General features: G+C 38.1%; 1 protein-coding gene across 6 annotated transcripts in view; it reads left to right on the plus strand.

The window, feature by feature from the left end:
• LOC136857520 (V-type proton ATPase 116 kDa subunit a 1) overlaps positions 1-24076 on the plus strand; it is a 581303-nt gene that overhangs the window by 524574 nt on the left and 32653 nt on the right. For all 6 annotated transcript variants that reach the window (XM_067136242.2, XM_067136245.2, XM_067136244.2 and 3 more), the window contains one exon: positions 3570-3694. In XM_067136242.2, the coding sequence (XP_066992343.2) occupies positions 3570-3694 (125 nt within the window). The remainder of the gene's footprint in view (positions 1-3569; positions 3695-24076) is intronic.

A 24076-nucleotide genomic window follows, 5' to 3' on the forward strand; every position in this document is an offset into this window, starting at 1 on the left:
ATTAATTACAAGTAATAAATTTCACTGTAATGATCTTTATTGAAAATTACTATATATGAACAAGTACAATATGAGGCCCACCTGTTCAGTGCACAAAATAATCCATTGATTATTATTTCAGTATCCTTTTATTTGCGGAACATGTTTCATCCGATAGTTGCACATCATCAGCCGCTACCTACTGATTAAGATTAAAATTGAAACTAAATTAATACAGATTTTTAAGGAGTACTCGTGATGCCTAAGCTATCCTGTATAAACTACAATGATTAAAACATCTAAGTCAATAAAACCTAACACTACAACTTCTTGCTTGTAACAGTTCTTACACAAAGATACTACACCAGATGCAAGATGACAGGCAGCAAGGCAGGTGATGACACTTGAGTCAGCTGTGGGGAGGAAATAATACAAGGGACTTAAAAGAACTACATGTACCGTATATCCATAGAAATATGTTCGTAAGAATATTCGTGGTCCATTTTATTAACAACTGGAGAAGTCCCCTATTCGACACAATCATCATTAATCCCCATTTCAAGAATACGTGACAACCAGCCATCCATAGAACTCTAGAAGATTTTTGATGTCTTCAAATCAAGATCAAGTAATGATTCCTTTTTACAAGTGGTTTTTAAATAAGAGTACTCTTATCCGGCTTTCTTCTTATCCTACACTTGTCCGACATGAAGATCTGTCAAGATGGGTGTTAATGTCCACACTTCTGATGAAGCTGTGAAGTACAAGTTCATCGGGGGGTGAGAAGAGATGGATGTAGAAGATCTCGGATTGATGAGGAGTGAGCCTGAACTTTGGTACTGTGGAGATGGCGTAAGGGGCAAATCCATAACGTCTGTACTCCAGAGGAGCAGCTACGAAAGGTGCCTGTCTCCATGTTAGGGGCAGTAGGTATAAAATGCCTTTGGTTGTGGCGAGCCCATTGTAACAATAGCCTATATGGATAAAGCAGATATGGTGTCAAGCTAATTATATTTGGGATTAATTCCATCAGTGAGACAGCAATGTGTGAAGATGTGAAGATAGTTTTTGTTCTTTTGTGCTTCCATGTTTGTCCTTGTCTTCTATTTCTGTTGCTCCCTCTTGCCATTGTGTTTGTCCTATTGTATGTATTCTTTTTGATTTTCCTCTCACTCTCTTTAAATGTGCACCGAATTAAGTCTGTACACAAAAAATGTACATGCCAGGAGCGATACAATTAAACACATACTAAAATTAATTGAAGAAAGGGTGGAAAGCAGGTCCAGGAATCGTAAACTGTTGGAGCGATGAGGTATCAGGACATAGAAATCAAGAATACTTACTAAAACATTTTATTAAAATTAAAATATAGCTGAAATTAGTATCATCCAAAAGAAGGAACTACACTGATGGAATTAATCCCAAATATAATTAGCTTGACACCATATCTGCTTTATCCATATAGGCTATTGTTACGATGGGCTCGCCACAACCAAAGGCATTTTATACCTACTGCCCCTAACATGGAGACAGACACCTTTCGTAGCTGCTCCTCTGGAGTACAGACGCTATGGATTTGCCCCTTCCGCCATCCCCACAGTACCAAAGTTCATCTTCTCCGCCATAGATGCCGTTGAGGACTTCACCCATAACCCAGGGCAGGGGCCCTCCATATTTACGACCCCTGGAGAGAGGGTGTCCCAGTATTTTAAAGCCTCCAGGAATTGGGCTACCTGTTGGTCCGCAGGTTGTATTGGGTATATCAACCAGCCCTACATATTGTAGCTTAAAGGTTATGGAAGACCATGATTGAGATGGAAGGACACAATCCAACGCAGTATTAGAGAAAGAAACCTGGACTGGGACACAGTGTTGGAGAAGAAGTGGTGGAAAGACTGAAGAAAGTGGAGAGGAACCATACTTGCCCCTACCCGGCTACAGCTGGATAATGGGAAATGCTGCTGCTGCTGCTGAAGATGATGATGATGATGATAATTAGCTTGAAACCCACTCCTGTTTGTTGGAAATATAAGGAAATTAAGGTAAGCATGGGCTTTACAAACCTTGAATATAAGAAAGCTAACAAACTTATTTACTGTGCTGCAATTTAAGAAGTGCACATCTGTATCAAAGTGCTAGCAGGCATTTAAACTTGCGGTCCTGCCTTCACAACCTGGGTGATGAACCCGACATAAAATAAAATGCCCTCGGGTTTAAAGGCAATATCAAAGGGAATTTAAAGTTCAGAAACAAAGGTTAAACAGTAGCAATTTCAGAAATACTAGTAAGCTAACGGATTTCAAGGGGATTCTAGAAACATGATCATGCAATTACTTTCATATAATGGATAAGTACCATGGGGTGGTAACATATGCAACTGCAAATCTACTTTGGAATTGAAGATTCCTCTAGTTCAGTGGGCTAGCCCCATTATATGGGAAACAGACAAATGATGAATTTAAAAACGTAACATTACATTTACATAATCTTGTGAAGAAAATTTGCCTGATCCAGACAATTTGCGTTACATATTACAGCATTGTAATACTTCTATAATTTATAATACGAGGACTTGGAATTGCTCTGTTCACTCCTACATGCCTGTTAATGTTAAGTTCAGTTAGTTAGAACAAACTTACTTTATTTGCCCCATGATACCAGCTAATGTCTTCTGCGGAACAGGTGCTCAGCGGAAAAGATGTCTGCTCAGGACAACACACAAGAAACGAATCACCTTCCCAAACTTCTGCATCTAACCTATATGGCCATATAGGCAGAATAAAGAGAAAACTTATTGACCAATGAGCATGTAGGAGTTTCAAACAGGGCATGCCATACATCCCCTCAAATGAGGGTGGAATATTTCCACATACTTGCAACACATAAATAATGCAGCTTCTTCCTGGCTCCAGAAAGTTGGGATTCCTTGACTGTTGCCAAAGAAGTCATCAGAAAGGAAATGTTTGTCTTCCTACAGGGTGCTCAAACAGTCCCCTTCACCACTTTACTGTGCAGTAACCAACTAATGTAGTACATGCCAATCTAAATATTTTATTTTTTAATTTTTCTTTTCGTAATAATCTAATAAAGCCACACACTTTATAAACAGCACAGTATGATTCAATTTGACACTTGCTAGTGGTTTTGTAAATGTTTAAATATTAGAACTGTTGTTGTTGGTGTTCCTTGTTTCAATGCCCTCAAGCGTTTTTTGAATTTTTTAAAATCGGGTGAGTTAGCCGTGCGCTTAGGGGCACACAGCTGTGAGTTTGCATTCGAGAGATAGTGGGTTCGAACCCCACTGTCGGCAGCCCTAAATATGGTTTTCCATTTTTACACCAAGCGAATGCTGGGGATGTACCCTAATAAAGGCCATGGTTGCTTCCTTCCCACTCTTAACCCTTTCCTATCCCATCATTGCCATAAGACCTATCTGTGTCGGTGCAACATACAGCAACTTGTAATCAAACAAAAAAAAGAACCCAAAACCATTTTCCTGCTGTTTTTTTGTAAGTTCCAATGACTAACATCTCCATAAACCACATATTGGTTGTGAGTTACTAAGGAATATATTTATTTTTATGTTGCAGACACTTCAAGCACTATGAACACATTTTTTTGGAGTTCATCCCTCAGCTCCTCTTTCTCGTGCTTCTGTTTGGCTACATGGTGGCTCTCATGTTCATCAAGTGGATCCAGTATGGTCCAACTAATGGTGAGTTGTAAATTGCAATTTCAGTTGAAGAACCAAGTCTTTTGGAAACTGCTTTAAATGGGTACTTTTGAAAACTGTGGAAGAGATCTGATTAATCCTTAACAACAGAAATACAGTAGATTATCTGTAATGACCTGCAATAATAATAATAATAATAATAATAATAATAATAATAATAATAATAATAATAATAATAACAACAACAACAACAACCCATCATACCAGTGGCTGTTAAATGCTTATGTTACTCTGGAGGATAAGGTATTGGTAAAAGGAGTCAATTTTTACTTTTTAAAATCTCTCTTTAGTCTATGAAAAGTCAGAATATCAATTTTAATTTGACAATTAATAGAGATATTTTGCTTGTAAATTTCAATCATTGCAAACAGACTTTGAAAGAAATACCAACCTTTCATCATTCTAACTTGGATGTTAAAGTGGATTGTCTGAGATAGGTATTATAGGATTGGTCACTGATGTTAATAATGCTATCCCACCATCTACTTTTATGGTTTCTGGAGATGTGGGTATTTAAAATTTTTTTTTTTTAAACCATCTATACTGGGTGGTCCACCAGCCCCTTGCAATCCAGTTTTATGTATACCTTCACATTTACTACAATTCTGAAAGACTTTGGTCCCTCTTCCAAAACCGGGGTAATATAACAAGATGTGTGTTTATGGGCTAGAAGACAACAGGAATCATGAGCGCCACAATTAATTCATTATGAGTACCTCAAATGAACCCATAAAACGAGTTCAGATACGCAGAACACGTACTTTAAAACAGAGATGGATGCACAGACCAAGAGCACGGTACTCTATAGGCTCAGAAGTGGGCGCCATAGGTCAAGTGTCGCACTAGCTCACCTAGCAAGTGGGCAGGGAGATATGTGATAGTGGACAGTGCTTGAGGTAAGAGGTTTGAATCCCACATAAGAATTTTGTTTTAACACCAGTTGCCTGGGATGTGGTAAGGTTGCATACTTGATAGCTTCCAAGGACTGATTTGTTTATTTGGCCGTGTAAAAGACTGTATGTATCATTGCATTGGGTATGGTGCTGGGTTGGACGAGGATGTGGAGATGATGGTCTGTGGCCAGTATCAAGTATGCAACCTTTCCATATCCCAGGCAACTGCTGTTAAAAAGAAAATTCTTATGTGGGATTCGAACCTCCTACCTCGAGCACTGTCCACTATCACATATCTCCCTGCCCGCTTGCCATGTGAGCTACTGCGATACTTGACATATGGTATAATCTGCGTATCCATACTCATTTTACGGGTACATTTGAGGTACTCATAATGAATTAATAGTGGTGCTCACGATTCCTGTTGTCTTCTAGCCCTTAAACACACATCTTGTTGTATTACCCCGGTTTAGGGAGAGGGACTGATGTCTTTCAGAATTGTAGTAAATGTGAAGGGATGCATAAAACTGGATTGCAAGGGTTTGGTGGACCACCCGGTATATTAACTTAAATAGAAATGATAGGAAAAGGTCATTACACATAATGTAAGTCTTTTCCCGAAACTTCCAAGGTATCATGTTTAGTCTCACTTAGCAACTTAATGTCCCTACTAGAGGACTCGTGCTGCTACATAACATTTGTTAAAAATAGATTAGATAACTCGTCTTGATATACCTGTCATAGACATATTGTTTTGCCTGCCCTTTTAAATGGAGTGAAGAAATGATGATGATGATGATGATGATGATGATGTTGATGACGATGACTAAAAATAGCTTTGGAAAAACCATCCATCCATACTGCTGGACTGATTTTCTTCATTTTTGTTTTATTCTCTCCAGAATTACCTACCAGTGAATCATGAGACATTGATAGGTCTCTAAGTTCAGCCAGCTTTGTGTCATCATAAAATCAAGTCATTAAATGACCACTCCAATAATTGCAGGTGAAGGCTTACCCTAGCCCTCAATACATTCTGTACTTAGCAGGTTGTTAAGCGACTAACACTTTCACTAATATTGTTTTGTCTCTAAGAGACTGAAAGACTCCCACATTTACCTTTTTAATGTGGAGTTTATATATATATTTTTTATGTATATAGAGTCAATTTTTTTTTGTGCCTGTCAAGAACTTGTACATAGTCAATTGTCGACTGTAGCATCATACACTAAATAATAAATTATAATAATAATTAATATTGTGATATAGCCTATATGATTTTCATCCTTAGTAATGTCATTGCATGCATCCATGTTTGATTATGACCTGTCAAGCCAGAGAGTATACACTTCCTTTGATCACAGAAGAATACTGTTCCCTGCTAAATACTCTTTGATTCTCTAACCTTCCTGAGCTTCCAGATATATTCAACAGATGGCAGAGTGTTCCTAATAACTTACATGCTGCTAAGAGGAAAAGATCTACATACAAACAGACCCCATCAAGACATGTGCCTTAGACATAATTATCTGGGAACATCTATCGAAGGATAATGTAGCCACACTAGAAAGAGTGAAGGCCACGTACCTTAAAAAGTTTTTCTGCCTGGCAAAAAAATGCTCCTTCGAGTGTAACCTATGAGCTCACAAGACAACCGTTCTATACAGAAGAACTGCGATTAAAAGTACCATTGCCTTCTACGACACAATGCCAACCTTTACATCAACAACTGCAGGATAAGAAAGCGAATATATGGATGGATGGACGAACTGTGGTGTATCATAACGCGCTACTTATTAAATGCTCATTAAACCATTTAAAAGGGCAGCCAAAACAATATGACTACGACGGGTATATCAAGATGAGTTATCTGACCTATTTTTAACAAATTTTATGTAGCAGCACGAGTTTTCTAGTAGAGACATTAAGTTGCTAGATGAGACTAAACATGATACCTTGGAAGATTCGAGAAAAGACTTACATTATGTGTAATGACCTTTTCCTATCATTTCTATTTAAGTTAGTGACATTTAACGTTTGAAATGACTTTTTATTTGATAAGGTTATTGATTTTACGTCCTACTTGCTACCTTTACTGCTTTAAGAGTTGCAGAGAAACTGGATTTTTGTCCCGCAGGAATTCTTTAATGTCCCAATAAATCTAACAACATGAGGATGACATTTTTTTTTTTTTTTTTTTTTTTTTTTTTTTGCTAGGGGCTTTACGTCGCACCGACACAGATAGGTCTTATGGCGACGAGATGACATATTTGAACACCCTCAAATGCCACTGGACTGAGCCAGGATCGAACCTGCCAAGTTGGGCTCAGAAGGCCAGCGCTCTACCATTCAAGCTACTCAGTCTAGTGATTTTCCATTTACTTTGCAAATAAATTAATTAGTTCTTAAAATTCACATCGCTAATCCTCTACGTCTTAGGGGTGGGAGAGAATGAACATCTTTGCATTTAATGAAAAGATGCCCTACAGGGGTACTTGAAGCAACGACTGTGTTTAATTTTAAGAACATTGTTGGAATGTCTTTGAAAGTACCTCATTCAGAACTAGTAAAGCTACAGGTTCTGCTGTAGTAGAAGTGAAAATATTATTTTCATCATAATTTATTTTTTCACATTTCTGGTATATCAGTTACTAGAATGCAACGATTACAATTTTATTTCAAGAAGTAAATTACAAATAAAAATTACTACGAAGCCCAATCAAATATAAACAGGATTTTTGTTCCTGAACATCAACAGTTGGTAAGACTGGCCCCGCGCTTCTGCTAAGCTTAGGCGGGACCGTTAGGAGTGGGGAGAGTGTGCTGTTAGATATTTCCTGCCGTTTTGTCAGTAACGCTCACTATGTCGGAGCAACAGGTGCACCCCTCCACTGCACAATGCATAATTATAAAATTTGTTGCTTATGAAGGAGTTACAGTGGCAGAAATTTGCCAGAGATTGACTGCACAGTTCGGTAATCTTTGCCTGACATAAAAAGTTCAAGGAAGGACAAGAACGGGTGAAAAATCAACAACACGATCGCCGTCCTCAGACCAGCATTACAGACGAAAACATTTGTGCGGTTAAAGACATTATTGACGACAATCAACAGGTGAGAGTATCAGAAATTGACAAACAAGTCGGAATCAGTTATGAGAGTTGTCAAGCAATCATCAGAAACGACCTACAGTTCCGTAAAGTGTGTTCCAGATGGGCTGAAACGGTCTCCAAGCTATAGGAAATGCACTGGACTACACTTGATCATCCTCCTTACAGCACAGACTTATCATCCTATGATTTCCATTTGTTTGGACCGCTTAAAGAAGCTCTAGGAGGGCAACGATTTGAAGATGATGAGAGTGTGAAAGACTTCATGCGCAACTGGCTGGTGACACAACCCTGTTCTTTATATGACGAGGGTATCAGAAAGCTGGCCATATGTTGGGACAAATGCATTTCCAAAGCAGGAAACTGTGTGGAAAATTAAATTGTAGTTGCCTTGTGTTTTTCAGTAAATGAATTTAAATAAAAAATAAAATCCCATTTATATTTGATTCCCCCTTGTAAGAACATAATCATTACAAGTAATTTGATTACTTTTACTAATTTAAATACCTATCTGGGAAGTGTAATTGAAAAAAATGGAGGAAACAGGATGGAAATCTATGAAAGGCGAAGGTGTGCAAATGGATTCTTTAAAGAGTATGGGAGGATCCTTGCAGAACAGGGATGTAACAAAGAGATGTAAAGGAATTATTTACAAGACTTATTTTGTGCCGATTTTGACGTATGGATCAGAAACAAAAGTGATGGAGAAGAGGGATAAAAGTAGAATACAAGCAGTGGAAATGAAGTTTCAAAGGTGTCAAGTAGGTTTAATGAGAATGGACAGAGTAAGAAATAAGAGAGTTAGGGAAATGGTAAATTGGGTACCCCTACAGGAAAAGATAGAAAAATCAAGGCTGCAGTGGTATGGACATGTTAAGAGAATGGGAGAAGAGAAGATACCAAGAAAGATGTTAGAAATGGAGTTGAAGGGAAGGAGCCCTAGAGGAAGACCAAAGGACAGATGGCTGAAAGGTGTGAAGAAAAGCATCGAGGCAAGAGGGGGGAACTGGATGACAGTGAGAGAAGAGAATTGGTGGATGGACAGAAAACGATGGAGAGGCTTATGTTCCAAGCAGACTCAGCCTGTAGTTGGAAACTGCTCCAGATGATGACTTCCCAACTCTAGTTGTAATGAATTAATATTGTCTACATAGACTCTGTCTGGCTCCATGGTTAAATGGTTAGCACGCTGGTCTTTGGCCACAGGGGCCCTGGGTTCAATTACCGGCAGGGTCGGAAATTTTAACCATCATCGGTTAATTTCACTGGCACTGGGGCTGGGTGTATGTGTTATCTTCACCATCACCATCATCATGATGTGCAGGTCCCCTATGGGAGTCAAATCAAAGGACCTGCACCTGGTGAGCCAAACGTCCTCGGACACTCCTGGCGCAAAAAGCCATACACCATTTCATTTTACATGGGCTCTGGTTCAAGAAATACATTTCCTGAAAAAATATATATATTTTTTGACTTGGTGAGTTTTGATAATGAGCTCTTCAATTACAAATTACATTTTCAACAAGTAATCAGTAAAATTACAATTACTTCAAAAAATGTCAATCTTAAGGGAATCATTGCCTTTTTTTTTTTTTTTTTTTTGCACAGGGGTGGAATGAAATCAAAGTTTCAAAAGAAATAGATATTGCTTCTTTATTTTTTAACACCCCTGAAGATGGCTTTCTGTGGTTTCCCATTTTCACACAAGGCAAATACTGGGGCTGTACCTTAATTAATGCCACGATCGCTTCCTTCCCACTTCTAAGCCTTTCCTATCCCATCGTTGCCATAAGACCTGTCTGTGTCAGTGCGATGTAAAAAACTTGTAAGAAAACAACTTTTTTAACACATTGAGGTAGACACCGTACAGGCTGTGTCATTTACTGTGGAGAATGGAGCCTTCAGTTCTAAACAGCCTAAAAATCAAATAAACTCAATATCAGCCATATTGTATTAGTTAAGGTTTTACGTTGAACTTTTTCAAGTGAAAACATACTAATTTTGATCCACTATTTCCATGGTAAGGGATCTATCAATTGTATTACAGTTTTTACAGGTATGAAGTAGAAAGTACGAACTCAATTATAGAGAAGTAAAAATTACCTAAGTTCAAAATTAGTACTTAGTTTAAAAATCCAAATTTAGTGAGAAAAAGGCGAGTGCAGAGGATTAAAATGTATGCAATTCAGAATTCCATTGTTGGATGCGCTAGCGAGTGGTTGGCTGTTCCAAGAGCTCGGTATCATCTATATATATAAAATAAGAGTTTTGTGTGTACATTGCTCAGAATTTGAAAAGAATGGTATTTCTGTATCGGTCATGTCCATAGTAACAAGAAAATGCCCTTTTTACTTTTCCGTAATTTCTGTCTGTCTGTCTGTATGTATGTATTGGAACCTTTCCCACCATCCCTCGTGACTCATAGGACCATGTGACAGCAAACCAACCCTTTCGGGTCACTAACACATGGAACCATGCTCCACGGAGGTCGATAGTCAAGGGACCTATTCGGCCTGTGCCGATTTCCCCTCATTGGGATTGTATCGTTAATCCACTCACATGAGAAGTTATCGGCCATACGGCACAGCCAGGTCAAAGCTACTCTCCCGTTCCTGAGGTCTGAACACGGACTCCTCAGGGTCGAAGACCGTTCGCGGCATGTAGAGGCTATTAACTTTAACTTAAAAGCCTACAATGTACGGAAGAGGTTTTTGGATGCTTGTTTTTCGGTAAAGAATAAGCACAAATAAGTTTTTCCCATTTACTAAGGCGCTCGTTGAAATCTATACAAACACTATGACATTCTTGGTAAGGTAATATAAATTGACACAATGAAAACAATTCTTAGCAACGGTAAAATCCGTGCTACCATCCATCAGCTAACTTCATCCACATTCCATTAGAATATCTATGCGGATGACCACAGCTTCTAATAATATTTCAGATGAAGGAAAAACTTCCATCCGAACCAACAACCTGATGGATACCTAATTTTACATAAGACAAAAATGTTTCACATCCCCGAGGGATGATCATACTCATAGACATACTACGTTTCTACCTCACGTTTTGTTTGTCTTTCACCTGTTGAACATTAAAACTGTTGAGTGTCACACAAAACAAAATATAACACGTATTACCTATTTACAGTTATAATTATGAACCATTTTCCTCCAAATACCAGTATCCCCTGGGACCGAATCCCACATCATTAAGTTAAATTTACTTACATTAACTCAACTATCCCAGAGTGGTCGTTTATCTTACATCTACCGCCACCAAATATCTATACGTAAATAAAAGTATACTGGAGAAATAATCATATGCTTTACTTAAACCATGGAAAAGAAAATAAGGTTACGCGTCTCCACTAATTAGAAGAAAAGTGAAATAAAAACCAAACAAACACAGGCTCGACAACAAACTCGTCACTTACAACAACTATCAGTGAAAGTTCACGAAGCCTAAATTCGCGCAGAACAGTACATAAACATGAAAAATTAAATAATTGAAGTTCAACCAATTCAATACATAAAAGAAAGAAATGTAGTAATTACATTCTTATTTAAATGGGACCGGTTTCGACCCTAGTCCAGGTCATCGTCAGCCGTAAAAACAAGTAGGCGAAATCACACAATGTTTATGAATATTGGAGAAATGGGTCAGTTTCACACTCTGTCAGGCACAAAGTCACAACACTATCAAATAATATATGAAGATTATAAATAAACTTGAAGTCGCAGACGAATAGATTTGTAGAAGCAAATCGCCAGTTCCCGGTGATCAGCGCGGCACATTCAAGGTCATGCGCTGCGGTCTCGAACGCCAAAGTAGAGTGGAGAATGTCTTGAAGGTCCAATATTTGTCTATGTTCGTCTCCATCAAAGATCCTGCAATCAAACCCTAATTTACCCTAATCATGTGAGCATTGTCATACGACAGAAACATCTACATTGCTCTGTGGGTCGTGGTTTACGGCGTGGTAATTAAAGAACTTGCTATCTTTATTCTCAACAGAAAGCAGACTGTTAGAACGACCAACCTTTCTGCTTGTGTCTGGTCCTCCCCTTTCCAGACTCTCCCCTCTCAGTCATAACTCACGGCTGACATTCGTTCCACTGTCCAGAGACTAAAGACACTATTCAACCCACTTACATTAGGACATTGTGTCTATAAAATTTAACTCATTTGAAACTGGCGCAATCTATTCATTGCTCAAGCCAGCCCACATACTTTCAATACCCGAGAATCATTTCTCAAATTCAACCGTTAATTCACATCACATTCTCTCGTATCTCTGGAGGTCTGGAGTTCAACTTATATCTCCTCTCCTTCCTAATATTCACTACACGTCAGCCACTGACCACAACAATGTTCCCAGTTCTCTGCCTTCTGAGGCGAGATTGTGTACCTGTCGTATGCTACCCTATTGCTCGAGATATATCGGTATAAAATCACCGATCAAATTACTATAAGAAAATAATAATAATAATAATAATAATAATAATAATAATAATAATAATAATAGTAATCCTCTAACCTGTAGCTCGAAATGTATCGGTATAAAAACGCTGATCAAATTACATTAAGAAAATAATAATAATAATAATAATAATAATAATAATAATAATAATAATAATAATAATAATAATAATAATAATAATAATAATAATAATAATAATAATAATAATATTCAGACATGATTAGACTCAACTAATAAATCTCTACTTCATTAGCCTAACTAATGTGTAGGGGGGGTGCCGGTGTTTGAACCTTCGCACATATCTTCTCGAACATCTTCAATTACAGCCAAACTTGAACAGCTCAGCTCATTCTCGACACTAGCATGCAAAACAAACTACTGCCTCTACTTTATGAATTTAGTGCTGTCACTATTCCACCTTAATTTCTGTATAAGCACATGTTAATGATCCTGTCACCTGCTAATCCCTGCTCGTCTTTTGCAGTCTCGCAGATGAAATTTACGGCATTAACCTGTTCAATTTTCTACTTATTTTCCCCCTCAAATCTTTCTCAGCACTCATAACAAAAAGATATAGTATATCATGCACATGCAACCACTAAAAGGGGTCCCAAACTCTATACATCCTTCCTGGTTCACTTCCTTCCCACATCTATTTACATAAAACAAACTAAACAAGGGTCATCCGACCACTCCAGGTAATTAACCTATCAATTACATCATCATTAACCCTATCTTTACATTAACTCTATTTACAAGGGGAAATACTAACATTGGAAGAAAATAGCTCAATACTCAACAGTTTTTGGTGTTTTCTGGCCCCCGCCCGAAGATTTCAGGGGCCTGCCATCAGTGCTCACTCCATGTCGCTGGCTCGTGCAGTCCTGGGTTCTAGGAGTTTGATGACTTTGCTGGAGTAATCCATCTTCCTGGTAAACAGATCACTGCAATTATATTTACACAATCTTGTACACTTCTTGATCACTCGACTCCATCCAACTTCCCCTCTATCGTTCTATGACCGATGCAAGTTACATGATGCTAATTATCATGGATATCTCAGCTAGTCTATTCTGTTTAAATTAGGCGAGTTGAACATTCATGATCTCCTCCTTCCCAAGTCTATCGCCTCCTACTTCCGTGATCTAAATCAACCGTCTTTCTCCTAACTTTCAGTCTAGATCGTTCAGATCCTGCACTTATCACTCTCCGTGACTTAGTGTGATAATCTGATCCTGAAATCCTTTTCTCAATTTTACATGGATTTAAATTTATAGTATTTCTTCACACGACGACTGCTTTCCTTTTGAAACAAAGTTTACCAAATCCCAAAGTTAGACTCCTCGAAAAATGAGCTCCCTCACTGCTACAGACACCAACCTCGCGATGAGCGTTCTCCGTCTGGAGTTTGATCCCCACGGCGTACTCAACTTTTCACAGTCACTACCTACGACACAATGACAAGTATTCAGAGTTTACTTCGCGATCGGATGTCGCACAAATATCTTTGTCATATAGTTACATTTCCTACTATCACTGCACACTGGAAAACATTTTTAGAACTTCACTTCCGTTTCTTTGTGTCAGTTATTCAGACAAAGAAGAGGTAGATATCGCTCGCGGACCGACCATAGTTCCACCTCTAAAGCTCATTCTCGACTGATGACTTCCCCGAGAATCTGCAACAACTTATAGCAAAGCCGGGAATAGGGGTGGCTAGCGTGCCTCACCCCCACTCTTATTTTGACCTCTCCTGGATAAACCAGCCTGTTGAAATCAGCAATACGCTAGATTGTGTGGCTATGTTACGCACAAGTGCGCTATGCCATGCGGAGTTGATTATGTTCGGCGGATCTGCCGTAATTAATTAATAAGATCGGAGGGGAAATGGTGAATCCCCAAAGACATCTGGTTTCACCCATCGCGTCCGTACACTAAGCCAGTAAGCTAGTCTGTTCTCAAGTGCCTTTACCTTGGAGAATCTCTTCTACTATAACTCCTTTTTTTAAATTTTTGCCAATATTATTTCTACCGCTCTGACAGATGCATTTTTGTTAACCAAGCCTTATTTAAGCCAAAAATACATTAAAACTGGCCCGATTGCTTTGGCATCGCTGTACGCTGGCATTTGTTTTTCAATATGGAGTCGCTAAATAGTGTTCTTCTGCTGCTTCTTCTATGACGTGTGCCTAGTTCAGGGATTCTTTAAGCCACCCAGTGGGTGTGTAAGGCGCCGCGCTGGCGGGCGTCCTATTGCACAATCTGATGTTTCTCCCAACATCCACACAAAGAAAGCTTGCTGCCTGCTTCCTTACCAAGCATATCACTTGAAATAAATATTAATTGTGCTGATACGGTCACAGTATGTATGTATGTATGTATGTATGTATGTATGTATGTATGTATGTATGTATACGTATCACGAGAAAACGGCTGAAGAGAATTTAACGAAAATCGGTATATGAAGTCGGAGGATGAGCCACTACAATCTAGGCTATGAATCATTTTACTCACGCGGAGTAAAATGGTAGTTTAGGGGAAGGCCTAAAATTTAATTCTAGAATATTTACATTATTAGTGGTCCTATCGATAAATACTGTATAACTAAAGTTATATAGAATTAAATTTCTGATCATTTATGTCAGACATTGTTACCATACTGGCTTTGATAACACAGATATTCATGAATTTGTATTTTTGTTGCCAAGTTTATATCAACGCCGAGCCACGGGAAAGTGGGTTAACAGAATTTAATGAAAGTCGATATATAGAGTCGGGGAATAAGAAACTACAGTCTAAGTTATAAATAATTTTATTCACCCTAGATGAAATTGTAGTTTTGGGGGAGGTGCCTAAAATTTAATTTTTAAATACCTATGTTATTGGTCCTATCAAAAAGTACTACATACCAAAAGTTATAGAGAATACAATTTCCGACCATTTATGTTTTATTCAGTTTTACCGTCAGTTACCTACTATGATAAGAGTGGTTTTTCAGAGTCGCAAGAAAACTACATGTGAAGGCATACAATATTGAAAGCACATAACATTGATCAACAATAACACTACATTGACCATTTTTTAGCCGACCCCGTGGTGTAGGGGTAGCGTGCCTGCCTCTTACCCGGAGGCCCCGGGTTCGATTCCCGGCCAGGTCAAGGATTTTTACCTGGACCTGAGGGCTGGTTCGAGGTCCACTCAGCCTTTGTGATTAGAATTGAGGAGCTATCTGACGGTGAAATAGCGGCCCTGGTCTAGAAAGCCAAGAATAATGGCCGAGAGGATTCGTCATGCTGACCACACGACACCTCGTAATCTGCAGGCCTTTGGGCTGAGCAGTGGTCGCTTGGTAGCCCAAGGACCTTCAAGGGCTGTAGTGTCATGGGGTTTGGTTTGGTTTAACCATTGTTTGTTTTGATGTTCTTTGTCTCTTATGCTGCCGCTCAACTCCGATAGACGGGATTACTGCTGCGTACTGAGTATAACGGCCTGACTGAATATTGGCGGAAAATAGTTCGCGAGTTAGAAAACTTTCTTCTTTAGCATGTCATTCCTCTGGTTCATACATTTTCTAATACTGTACTGCTGGTACGTAACACACTGGTTCATCATACTATTTCAGCTATTCGATCCCTACTCTGACGTGCTGTTTTGAATGAGCAGTGTTCACACTTAGGCAGAGGCTCACTTAGTAGTAGTAGTAGTAGTAGTAGTAGTAGTAGTAGTAGTAGTAGTAGTAGTAGTAGTAGTAGTAGTAGTAGTATGACTTGGTCTAGAATTACAATGTAGGCATATTCCAAATTATAGCACCACAATTCACTAAATAACTCAAAATTCAACCCTGAAAATAGCTGTTTCTTAAAAAGAGCTTCTTCCTCTTCACTTTTATTAAATTTATTTTATTTAAAATTAGCAGTGAAGAGGGGGTTTCTGCCTTTTCCACCGTCAGAGTAGTGAATTGAGATTTTCTGACTCATCGGGTACTCCTAGGAAACAGATTAGTAAAAGGGCATAGTTTTTGCCCTGGGACTCTCCATTATTCGAACCCCCCACCCCGAAAAAGACTAAGAGTGTTTGCGGATTACGGCTGTCTGCGGCCTGGTCATTCCAGCTCTGGAACTTTGGACTGTTAGATCGGCAGCGAAGTACTGTTCGTTAAAAGTGAGAAAATGTGTGGTTTTTCATTTGATGGAGTATTTCTCATGTGAAATCATTGCTTTTACTCGCTCCATTTCTACTGACGTCATTGAAATAACCTATGTTCATTTTAGATGGGAAAACCACTAAGACAGTCTTGCAGTCTTTCTGAGGATGTAAAAAGGCAGGTGGAGAGTGAGTGTCTGCCATCATAATGCAGTTCCCTAATCTGACTCTGACTGATGGTAGGCAAGCAGGCCTACCATTACAATGAAAATTCCCTAACACAGTCTTCATATAAGAAAAGATGTTTGGTGATTTCTCCGTTGCGTTTCTAGGGTAACGTTAAGAGCTATGCATTTTAATACAGTCTTGCTCACAACGTGTACACTACCGAACCTACAGTTCTGTATACAATGTAGAATTTCGTAGTGAAACATGAGTACATCAGCTAGTCTTAGTAATAAAGTAGTTAATAGTTGTAGAAATTTAGCAAATATTGTGTGTGTGTGTGCGCGCACGCGTGTGTGCGTGTGTGTGTGTGTGTGTGAGATACATTTAGTTCTACAAATATTGGTGTTTAGTGTTTGTTTGTAGTTACTGCAATTAGTGGTGTTTATTTACAATTTTCACACTCAGTAGTTCTGTAGGCATTTGCTACGAGCTGTAATTTAGGACGGCGTGAAAGAAGAAATATCTCTTTCTTTTTAATATTATTATTAAACTATTAAAATATCAGTAGGTTTGTTGATGAAATACTTACAAAGACGGGATATTAGACAGAGTCGTAACTTTGGCAGCGGTTACATTAGTGCAGGCAATTGACAGGGTATTTCGAATAGCAGTTAACTTTTTTTTTTTTTTCTTTCTTTTTTAGCAGTTCACCTGTTCCACCTATCACGTAGGTAATAACTTCTTTAAATAAAATAACGCGATACTGTTGTAAATTTTGTTTAAAGAAAGGATTTCAACAGAATATACAGTATTTCACTGGCGAAATAGTTAACAGTCATTGTATTGTTACTTCTTGTTAATCGTATTCAAATATAGCATTGTTGACTACAGTTGTAAACAAAGGGTGTAGTGTATCAAGAAAATATAAATAAAAATCAGCTGATTCTTGTATTCCGATCATTTGTAGTTCTGAGTAGGCAGTTAAATTATCCATAATTTATATTTCACTCCCTCGATCTTTCAGAATTTATGAGCAGTTAGCTAATAATAATCAAGTTCCTACATCCCAATAATTGCAATTCAAGTCCGTGGCATAGTTTTGACAGAAGAATTCTTGAGAAATTATTGTAGACAACCTCATATTTTTCAGCATTTAAGGACACGTATATTCTCTATCCCGCAGAGTAGGGAAAATAATAGTAATCCACCATCTGTAATAATCACATAACCACATTTCAGTTGAGAATTGTAGCGTAAATACAGTATATTAGACAGTATCTTGCCTGTTATATTCATGTGTATCTTTGTGTACGGTAGCCCTTACTATACTTTAGCACTTAACCAAATGGCAGGTTCCATTTCTATTACGGTATAGTAGGATAAAGTAGTACTAATATTAATCTGTCTACGCGTTTCACTTTGTTGGTAATACTTGAGTAGTTCTTGCAAATTTCTAACTTTAGGCCTAATTGGAATGTTCATTTCTATTGTGCTTAGTAATAACCTAATGTAATTAGGATATGTCTGAACGTAGTTCAAAAATTATTGTAGTGTATTGTAGTAACTTATTAGAAATTAGAGTGCTTATTCTATTATTTTGAGTAGTCTTGCAAATTTCAAACTTGTAATTTCCATTTCTGTTTGTGCTTAGTAATAACCTGTTTTAATTAGGATATGTCTGAATGTAGTTTAAAATTATTGTAGTGTATTGTAGTATCTGAACGTAGTCTGACCGTAGTTTAAAATTATTGTAGTGTATTGTATCTTATTAGTAATTAGTGTGTTTATTCTATTACTGTGAAATATTTGTGTAGTATAGTACCTGTAGTATCTGTGGTATCTGTAGTAACTCTCTTACTAGAATTCTGTTGTAGTAATTAGGGTAGACTTAACTGCAGTTTAGAATTGTATAATTCTTGTGTATTATTTTCTGTTTTCAGTAATTAACAGCAATTTTCATCCTGTTAGGGTGTTGTAGGAAAAAAAAATCGTACAACTAAGTAGTATTGTTGTGTAGTACCATAGTAGCCTATATAAATAAAATATTGTCGTGTGATCTTTGTGAACTATCCTAGACAATATTTCTTTCCTTTCATTTTTGTTTTGCACAGAATAAGTTATCTTATTTTTTCCTTTTCTTTTCATTATTCAGTAAAGAATGGATAATGAGTGCAAATGTAGGAACTGTGGGTATGGCCAGGCATTAAGGAGTATGAGGGAGGAGTTGGAGAGTTTGAGGGAGATAATTAGGATTCTCTCAGAGGACAGGAAGGAAAGTAGGTCTCCCTCAAACAATGTACAGGATACAGTAAATGTAAAAGGGATGGGAAGGAAAGGGTGGAATTGTAGAAGATAGGCGGTCTAATGTTTTAAGGGGAAGGAGATTGCAGGGTAAGGGCTCCATTCAAGTAAGAGTCACTGCAGGTAGAACAACTGAGGGAAGATGAGGAACAGGGAACTGTTGCTGAGAAATGTGGAAGTAGAGGGAAGCGAAAAGGTAGGAAAGGGAAATCTGGAGTAGAGGATAGGAAAGGACAGGAAAAACAGGGTCATGGGATGGAGAAAAGAGAGGAGGAAGTAGCTTCTGCAGTTGTCAGGAAAGATACGATTGACCAGGAGGGGAGGGAATCAAATGAGGTGGGTAAGGTTGAGGCTCTGGTCGTGGGGGATTCCATTGTTAGACATGTGGGGAAAGTGTGTGGAGGAAAAGGAACCAGGGTAGAGTGTTATCTAGGAATTAGGTTAAGGCAGATGTTGAAGAAAGTAGAAGAGAAGGAGGAGGGAAAGGAGAAGGTGGTAGTGTTTCACATTGGTAATAACAATGTATGACAAGCAGGTATAAGTACCAACATAGTTGGGGATATGTGGGACCTGGTAAATGCAGCACGGATGAAGTTTAAGGAAGCGGAAATTGTTATCAGTGGAATACTGTGTCAGAGGGATACTGACTGGAAGGTGATTGGGGATTTAAATGAGACTATGGAGTGGGTATATGGGAAACTGGGAGTGAGATTTCTAGATCCTAATGGGCAGGTAGGAGATACGGATCTGCACTCAGATGGCCTTCACTTAAACCACAGTGGTACATATGTTAGGAAATTTGTTTAGAAGGGTTATAGGGAGGTACATTCAGGGAAACGGGGTGACCTACGGAGCAGTGATAAGGGAACAGGCAACTGGAAGTCAAGTAGAGATGGCATAACAATGTTAGTGCTGAGTTGAGTATTGTAAAGAAAGGAATAGAATTAAGTAATTTAATAGATATAATATACTTACCAGATATTGTAATAGGAGTTGAATCATGGCTGAGAAATTATATCATGGATGCAGAAGTTTTCTCACGGAACTGGAGTGTGTATCATAGAGATAGGATAAGAATGGTAGGAGGGAGAGTATTCATTCTGGTGAAAGAAGAATTTGTAAGCTACAAAAAATTTAAAGATGACAAACATGAAATTCTAGGTGCAAGGTTCATCTCTAAAGATAATAGGCAACTTGATGTCTTTGGAGTGTACAGACTGGGAAAGTGTAGCGCTGACACTGATTCAGAATTATTTGACAAGATAATCAGCTATGTGGGAAATGATAAGGAAAGGAACGTGATTGTAGCGGGAAGGTAATGCGAACGACAGGAAGCATGACCAACAAATGGAAAATAAGTTAATATGGGAAGGGCATCTGATTCAGAAAGTGATGGAACCAACTAGAGGGAAGAATATTCTGGATGTGGTGCTGGTAAAACCAGATGAGCTCTATAGAGAAACCGAAGTAATAAATGGTATTAGTGATCACAAAGCTGTTTTTGTGGTAGTTAAAAATAAATGTGAAAGGAAGGTACTAAAATTAGACTGTTAGGCAGTACCATATGAGTGATAAAACAGGCATGAGGGATTTTTTAAAATGTAACTATGATCGGTGGAAAACAGTAAATAAAAATGTGAACAGACTCTGGGATGGGTTTAAAGCAATTTTTGAGGAATGTGAAAATAGGTTTGTACCTTTAAAGGTGGTAAGGAATGGTAAAGATCCACTATATTATAACAGAGAAGTAAAGAGACTAAGAAGGAGGTGCAGGTTAGAAAGAAATAGAGTTAGAAATGGCTGTGGAAGTAAGGAGAAATTGAAGGAACTTGCTAGGAAATTGAATCTAGCAAAGAAATCAGCTAAGGATAACATGATAGCAAGCATAACTGGCAGTCATGTACATTTAGTAAAAAATTGAAGATTATGTATAGGTACTTTAAGGCAGATACAGGTTCCACGAAGGACATTCCAGGAATCATTAATGAACAAGGGGAGTGTGTATGCAAGGATCTACAAAAGGCAGAATTATTCAGTCAGCAGTATGTAAAGATTGTTGGTTACAAGGATAATGTCTAAGAGAAGGTGACTAATACTAAATAAGTATAAAATAATTTACCTATGACAACAATGACATTTACAGTAAGGATACATAAGTTGAAAACTAGAAAAGCAGCTGGAATTGATAAGGTTTCGGGGGATATACTAAAGACATTGGGTTGGGATATAGTACCATATCTGAAGTACCATACCCTACTTATTTGGTTATTGTTTGTATGAAGGAGCTATACCAAATGAATGGAGAGTTGCTACAGTAGCCCCTGTGTATAAAGGAAAGGATGATAGACATGAAGCTGAAAATTACAGACCCGTCAGTTTGACATGCATTGCATGTAAGCTTTGGGAAAGCATTCTTTCTGATTATATTAGACATGTTTGTGAAATTAATAACTGGTTTGGTAGAAGGCAGTTTGGTTTTAGGAAAGGTTATTCCACTGAAACACAACTTGTAGGATTGCAGCAAGATATAGCAGATATCCTGGATTTAGGAGGTCAAATGGACTGTATCGTGATTGACAGAAAATAGTAATATTAAAATAGAAAATAAAATAAATAAAATAGAAATAAAATAGAGAAAACAACTCAGAGAATTAGAGTAGGCAAAGCTTTATCTGTCCCTATAATAATTAAGAGGGGAATTCCTCGAGGCAGTATTTTTGGACTTTTATATCTTCTTATCAATATACTGTAAGTGTAAAGAAGTGGAATCAAAGATAAGGCCTTTTGCAGATGATGTTATCCTGTATAGAGTACTGGTAATAAATAACTTACAAGATTGTGAGCAATTGCAAAATGACCTCGATAATGTTGTGAGATGGGCGGTAGGCAATGGTATGATGATGAATGGGGTTAAAAGTCAGGTTGTGAGTTTCACAAATAGGAAAAGCCCTTTCAGTTTTAATTACTGCCTTGATGGGGTGAAAGTTCCTTTTGGGGGTCACTGTGAGTACCTAGGTGTTAAAATAAGGAAAGATCTTCATTGGGGTAATCACATAAATGGGACTGTAAATAAAGGGTACAGATCTCTGCACATGGTTATGAGTGTATTATTTTAGGGGTTGTAGTAAGGATAGAAAGGAGGGGGCATAAAAGTCTCTGGTAAGACCCCAACTAGAGTATGGTTCCAGTGCATGGGACTCTCACCAGGATTACTTGATTCAAGAACTGGAAAAAATCCAAAGAAAAGCAGCTCGATGTGTTCTGGGTGATTTACGACAAAAGAGTAGCGTTACAGACAAGGAGAGTTACAAGTTTACTTGCAGTACAGGGTTGTATATTATTACAATGAACAGCAATGATGTTAATAATAATAATAATAATAATAATAATAATAATAATAATAATAATAATAATAATAATAATAATAATAATAATAATAATAATAATAAAAATAATACGAAGTGTCTTTTTTAAGTAAGGTCCGTTTTGTAGTAGACACTAGTAGTTTGCGTGCATATTGCAACGAGTGCATGCGTCGTGTACCGGCATGCCTCGGGAACAACTGTGCTCAGTTTCAGCTCTGTAGCTAACCTGTACGGTTCTGTTCTGTGCTTTCAAAATGTTTAAGACTATTAACTTGCCCGCCGCGTGTGACGTTTGGTCAGTGATACGGTTTTTGTCAGCAAGGAACCTGTCTGCTGCAGAAATTCATCGACAGATTTGCAAAATGTAATGTGATACTGTTATGAGTGAAAGCAAAGTGCATAAGTGGGTACGACAATTCAAAGATGGCCGTGACAACGTCCACGATGAGGACCGCTTCTGTCACCCTTCTTTGATTAGAGACGATTTGTTGGCTTCAGTTGAAGCAAAGATTTGTGAGAACAGGCGCTTCACAATAACAGGTCTCTCAAACGAATTTCCTGACGTGTCGAGATCAGTGCTTTACAACATTGTTTCTGAACACCTAAAGTTTAGGAAACTGTGCTCCCGTTGAGTCCTGAAACTCCTAATAGAGGACCAGAAAAACCAAAGGTTTGAGTGTGCGATGAAGTTCTTGACTCGTTATGACCAAGAAGGTGACGGCTTCTTGAGTCAGACTGTAACTGGAGACGAAACATGGGTTTCGCATATCACACCCGAATCGAAGCAACAGAGCATGGAATGGAGACACACACACTCGCCTGTAAAGGTGAAGGCCAAACAGACTCTGTCCCAGCTCAAAATCATGGCGTCAGTGTTTTGGGATAGGCATGGTGTTTTGTTGGTCGACTTCATGCAACGAGGAACCACTATCAATGCAGAAGCATACTGCCAAACCCTGAGAAAGCTACGCTGAGCGATTCAAAACAAAAGATGCGGCATGCTGACAAAGGGAATTGTCCTTCTCCATGACAATGCAAGACCTCACACTTCAGGTCAGACCTGCGATTTATTGGACAGTTTTGGCTGGGAAGTTTTAGACCACCCACCCTATAGTCCTGATCTTGTGCCGAGCGATTACCATCTGTTCCTCCACCTCAAACATCACCTCAGTGGCAATTATAATGACGACGACGTGAAAACGGCAGTGAACTCTTGGTTATCGGAGCAGGCGGCAAGTTTATATGACGAGGGTATTTTAAAATTGGTTACGATGTATGATAAGTGTTTGAACAAACTTGGCAACTATGTCAAAAAATAGAGTGAAATATGTACTTTCTGAAAATAATTTTCCTTTTTTTAAATAACCTTTCGCTGTATACTTATTTTCAAATGGACTTATTTAAAAAACACGCCTCGTAATAATAATAATAATAATAATAATAATAAAAATAAAAATAAAATTTTAAACACAGTAAAAGAAAACTTAAGGTTCAACAAAACATCACAGCACAAAACGTAAACAAACAGGTTAGGAAACATGACAACTACAATTGGTAATTGAGCCATTATTTCTAACTGGAATCGGTGTAGCTGAATTGACTCTGTGTAAGAAAAACAAGGCATCACCTCTACCAGTTTTAAACACTGTTGTTGAGAGAAAGTGTCATTTTCTGCAGTCTGGCCATCCTAGCTATTTCAAGAATCTTCTTTGCAACAATTGCTCAAATTTTCATGACTGTATCATCTATACCGATGGCTTGCACATATTTCATACTGATGGAATTCACGAAGTTGAATGTGCCTATGTAGTCTATCAGGATGGTGTTGACATTTTTTCAGCCCAGTATAGCCTTTCAAATAGCTGCTCAGTTTTCCAGGCTGAACTCTGGGCCATAAAGAAT

Source organism: Anabrus simplex, chromosome 1 (genome assembly GCF_040414725.1).
Source record: "Anabrus simplex isolate iqAnaSimp1 chromosome 1, ASM4041472v1, whole genome shotgun sequence".
NCBI lineage: Eukaryota > Metazoa > Arthropoda > Insecta > Orthoptera > Tettigoniidae > Anabrus > Anabrus simplex.